The 4,804-nt window shown below is 42.8% G+C and overlaps 1 protein-coding gene across 2 annotated transcripts in view; it reads left to right on the plus strand.

Moving 5' to 3' along the window:
• The window catches only part of LOC104820274 (acetate/butyrate--CoA ligase AAE7, peroxisomal-like), a 7,141-nt gene extending 3,355 nt beyond the window's left edge, over nucleotides 1-3,786 (plus strand). The window contains exons 1-3 of one of the 2 annotated variants that reach the window (XM_010550656.2): nucleotides 957-1,266; nucleotides 2,115-2,705; nucleotides 2,789-3,786. In XM_010550656.2, the coding sequence (XP_010548958.1) occupies nucleotides 1,054-1,266; nucleotides 2,115-2,705; nucleotides 2,789-3,688 (1,704 nt within the window). In that variant the 5' untranslated portion in view covers nucleotides 957-1,053 and the 3' untranslated portion in view covers nucleotides 3,689-3,786. Of the gene's footprint in view, nucleotides 1-956; nucleotides 1,267-2,114; nucleotides 2,706-2,788 lie in introns of those variants that run through there. The other variant, XM_010550657.2, reaches the window with a different exon arrangement.
• The last annotated feature ends 1,018 nt before the right edge of the window (nucleotides 3,787-4,804 follow it).

Raw genomic sequence — 4,804 nt, forward strand, 5'->3', positions numbered from 1 at the left:
TTTCTCCAACATTTTTTTTATATATATATATATATATATATATATATATATATATATATAGAGCTGTCAATTGTGGCCCGAGGCCCGAAGTCCGACCCGGCCCAATTCGAAAAATAACAGGTTTCGAGTCGAGATATTAAAGTCCGAAAATTTTCGGACTTTTGGATCGGGTTCAATTCGGGTTTCGGATTAGATTCGGGCCGGCCCAAAAAAGCTCGAATTTTTTTTAAAGAAAATCTTTTAAAAAAATATTAACAAAGAAAATCGTGCGGGTCGACCCGTCTCGAACTGATTCAAATCCGAGATCTATAGGACCGGCTTCAGACTTGGTGATATAGACTCGAAAAAAATCGGATCGGTCCGAATCCGAACCCGAAATCTTCGAATCAAGCGCGGACTCGGATCAGATCGGATCGGGCTAGCCCGATTCCCTATCTATATATATGGATTCCACAACGACGATATGAATGAACAACATCGTATCTCACTACAGGAATGGTCACGGAGTACATAATTGTATGTTACAATGTCGATTTTTCTTTCCGTATCTGGAAGGTTACATATAAATATGGAATTTATAAGTTAATGAGTTGGATTAACATTAAGGCCAAATACGACGTTTTTATCACCTACTGATGGGTATTATCATTCATTACACTAATTAAATTATAAATATTTAAATATATTTAATGTTCACCACAAAATATTTAAATATTTTGGAAGGGAACCATTTTATCTATTATATCAACAAACAGAGGCCCTCTTATTTTCCAGTTCCAAAATTTTATTTTTTTTATGGGATGAAATGAGGAAATATTCTATCCATAGAAATTTGTTCCGCTCACAATATTATGGTTCAACTCATTTTCACCGGTTTGTCGCCCGACCGGTGCATAATTAAACGCCACGTGGCAGTCATGTTTCGATCTCGGTCCCTTATAAACCCCCATTTCCACACGCTCCCTCCCTCTCTCCTACATTGCGTTACTGTGCTCGAGAGGAGGAGAGTCGTCTAGAGAGAGAAGTTAGAGGTTGAGATAGGGCGGCGGAGCGATGACGTGGCGAGACATCGACGAGTTGCCGAAGATTCCGGCGAACTACACGGCGTTGACGCCGCTGTGGTTCCTGGAGAGGGCGGCGACGGTTCATCCGGCGAGGAAATCGCTGATTCACGGATCCATAGAGTACACCTGGCGTCAGACCTACGATCGGTGTCGCCGACTCGCCTCCGCTCTCGCCGATCGGTCCATCGGCCCCGGTTCCACGGTGATCTTCGCCTTCGCGCTCTCTCTCTCTCTCTATTTTTGAATAATCGTGTTTTTGAGTGTTCTGAGGGGTTTACTTTGATCCGACGTCGTTTTCGGTGATGATCTCTCCATGGTAGTTAAGAGCGCGCGCGCGTGTGTGTGTGTGTGTGTGTGTGTGTGTGTGTGTGTGTGTGTGTGTGGTTGTGAGCGCGCGCGCGTGTGTGTGTGTGTGTGTGTGTGTGTGTGTGTGTGTGTGTGTTTTTGAAAGAAAATGATGGTGCTCCATAATTATTGACGACGCCTTTTTTTACTAATTTAATTATATCTGTTAATATTTTACTTGTCTCCTGAATTAATTCTCTCCTTTTTCTTCAGTAAATATCGTTTTACCGACCGGGAGAGAAATTGTGAAGAAAAAGGAAATTTGAGAGAAACCCTTGCGAAAGAAACTAGAAATTTAGCCATTTTGATGTAAAACCCGTTGGAAACAGATTTGATTCGAAATTACAAATACAAGTACACCTGGGTTGAATTGAATAGGCTTTGAAAACGATGGAGTGTACATCTTTTAGCAAAATTCCCCAATCCTTTTCCCTTATTAAAAAAGTCCAAGCCTTTTGGGCAATCCTCGATGAATGAATTGAAAGGTTTTTGAGATAATCAGCTTGATTGCTGTCACATGAATCATGTTCATCTAGAGCTGTATGCAGGTGTATCAAGAATCGATACCCGATAACAAAAATCATTTTGAAGCTCGGATTGAAGATTACATCAGATTGTGATGTTTACGTGCATGGATCTGTCTGCTAGTTCTGTACAGTACATGTTATGAATCTTTTGTAAACAACGGTATTTCTCATTTTTCAGGTGGCCATAATCGCTCCGAACACCCCTGCGATGTACGAAGCTCATTTCGGAGTACCTATGTCCGGAGCCGTGCTGAACTGTGTCAACATTCGTCTGAATGCCCCAACGATCGCGTTTCTTCTAGGCCACTCGCAAGCTGCAGTCGTGATGGTTGATCAAGAGTTCTTCACTCTGGCAGAGGAAGCTCTGAAACTCATGGAGGAGAAAGCAGGACCAGGGTTCAAGCCTCCTCTCCTGATAGTCATGGCAGACGAGATCTGTGGTTCCGAGTCTCTCCACCGTGCTCTGGCAAAAGGGGCCATGGAGTACGAGAATTTTCTCGAAAGTGGTAACCCCGAGTATGAGTGGAAGCCGCCTGCAGACGAGTGGCAGAGCATTGCTCTGGGTTACACCTCTGGAACAACCGCTAGCCCGAAGGGAGTTGTGCTTCACCATCGTGGAGCGTATCTGATGGCTCTGAGCAGTCCTATCATTTGGGGCATGGGGGAAGGTGCCGTGTATTTGTGGACACTTCCTATGTTTCATTGCAATGGTTGGTGCTTCACTTGGTCCCTCGCAGCTCTCTGTGGAACAAGCATATGTCTCCGTCAGGTACTTACTTCTTAGTTCTTTTCCATATCCAATTGCACATATGCATACTGTTTCCCTGTAACAGAGAACAAATTGTGGTTCAGGTGACGGCAAAGGGTGTTTATTCGGCCATAGCCAAATACAAGGTCACCCATTTCTGTGCTGCACCTGTGGTTCTCAACACCATTGTTAACGCCCCACCAGAGGACACCATTCTCCCTCTCCCTCACACTGTCCACGTCATGACCGCCGGTTCCACCCCTTCACCATCTGTCCTCTTCGCCATGAACCAGAAGGGCTTCCGGGTGGCCCACACCTACGGCCTCTCCGAGTCCTATGGCCCCTCCACCATATGTGCCTGGAAGCCAGAGTGGGATTCCCTCCCGTCCGAGACACAAGCACGACTTAAGGCACGACAGGGTGTTCGATGTGTCGGCCTTGAGAAGGTCGATGTCATCGACTGCCACACTGGTAAACCCGTCCCTGCTGATGGTAAAACTATCGGGGAGATCGTTTTCAGGGGAAACGTGGTGATGAAAGGGTATCTGAAAAACCCGAAAGCGAATGAAGAGACATTCGCAGGAGGGTGGTTCCACTCGGGCGATCTCGCTGTGAAACATCCGGACAGCTATATCGAGATCAGGGGTCGGTCCAAGGACATAATAATATCGGGAGGCGAGAACATAAGCAGCGTGGAGGTGGAGAACGTATTGTACAATCACCCGGCTGTGCTGGAGGCATCGGTGGTGGCACGACCGGACGAGCAGTGGCAGGAGTCGCCCTGTGCGTTCGTGACGGTGAAGAGTGGTTACGAGAAGGAGGACGAGAAAAGGTTGGGGGAAGACATAATGAGGTTCTGTCGGGAGAAGCTGCCGGCTTATTGGGTGCCGAAGTCGGTGGTGTTCGGTCCGCTGCCGAAGACGGCCACCGGCAAAATACAGAAGCAGATTCTTAGGGCTAAGGCCAAAGAGATGGGACCTGTCCCTAGAAGAAGCAAGTTATGAGATCTAACAAGTACGTTAGATATCTCTTTTTTGTCATTTTGGTGGTTGGCAAACACTGTTTCGACCTCTAGTTCAAGTCGTGAACTTCTTTTTGGTTCTGGGGTTTCTTTTGTTTGTGTTTGAGACATCTCTTTGTTGTGTATTTTAATCTTATTTTGGTATAAAAAAAACAGTATTGTTTTTTTTATAACCAGAATGGTTTTCGCACTTTCGATACTTTCAATCCGACTGTATCCACTATAGCTTCGAGACCAACTTTTATATATAGACTATTTTGGTCTAAAAATTGCATCTCTCCCGCCAATGAAATCGAATTCAGGACTTTGAAGATCAGACACTGAGCCACAAATATTGGGTAGTGTTGGTTATGATTGTCAACACTCGGATTCACCACGACTTATTTTATATATAATATAATATCTCTTATAACATTTGTAAACATCGTAAAAGATTAATATAAACTATTTGCTTGATATATAGAAAATATATCTTTAATAACATTCTTCTTCTTCCTATTCTTTTTTTTTTATCTGGATTTATTATTTTTATTATCGATACTATTATTTACTTTTTCACAGCCCCAATACTCTTTACTATCAAACACATGCTACAAAAATCCTCTGAATTTTTGACAGAAAATTTCATAATACTACATAAATTAATGATGCAGCTAAATACATGACGTGTTGATGACATGCCAGTACAGTCATAGTTTTGGCGTATCATGTCATCGTTTCTTCGTTGGAAATTGGTCAACACGGTCAACTCTTAAATTTGGGAGAAATTGACAATTTACAGTTTTTCTACTAAGAGATGTTTTCCCCCGTAGAATTTACCCTATTTACTGTATTTGTCTCCTTAGTTTCACATCTTAAGAAAAGGCCCTCATTTACAAGTTACATATACACAAATACGTATACATATTTGTTTATTTTATATATATTATGAATTTGATGTATGGGAATGAAATGGGTGCGTGCATGCAGGATCACGAACGTGCATTTTTTGATTCCGTGGATTGGGCCTTATACAAGGTATATCCCATTTATTTCGCCAACATTTTTCTTATATATATATATATATATATATATATATATATATATATATAGAGCTGTC

Source organism: Tarenaya hassleriana, unplaced genomic scaffold, assembly GCF_000463585.1.
Source record: "Tarenaya hassleriana unplaced genomic scaffold, ASM46358v1 Cleome30, whole genome shotgun sequence".
Classification (NCBI taxonomy): Eukaryota; Viridiplantae; Streptophyta; class Magnoliopsida; order Brassicales; family Cleomaceae; genus Tarenaya; species Tarenaya hassleriana.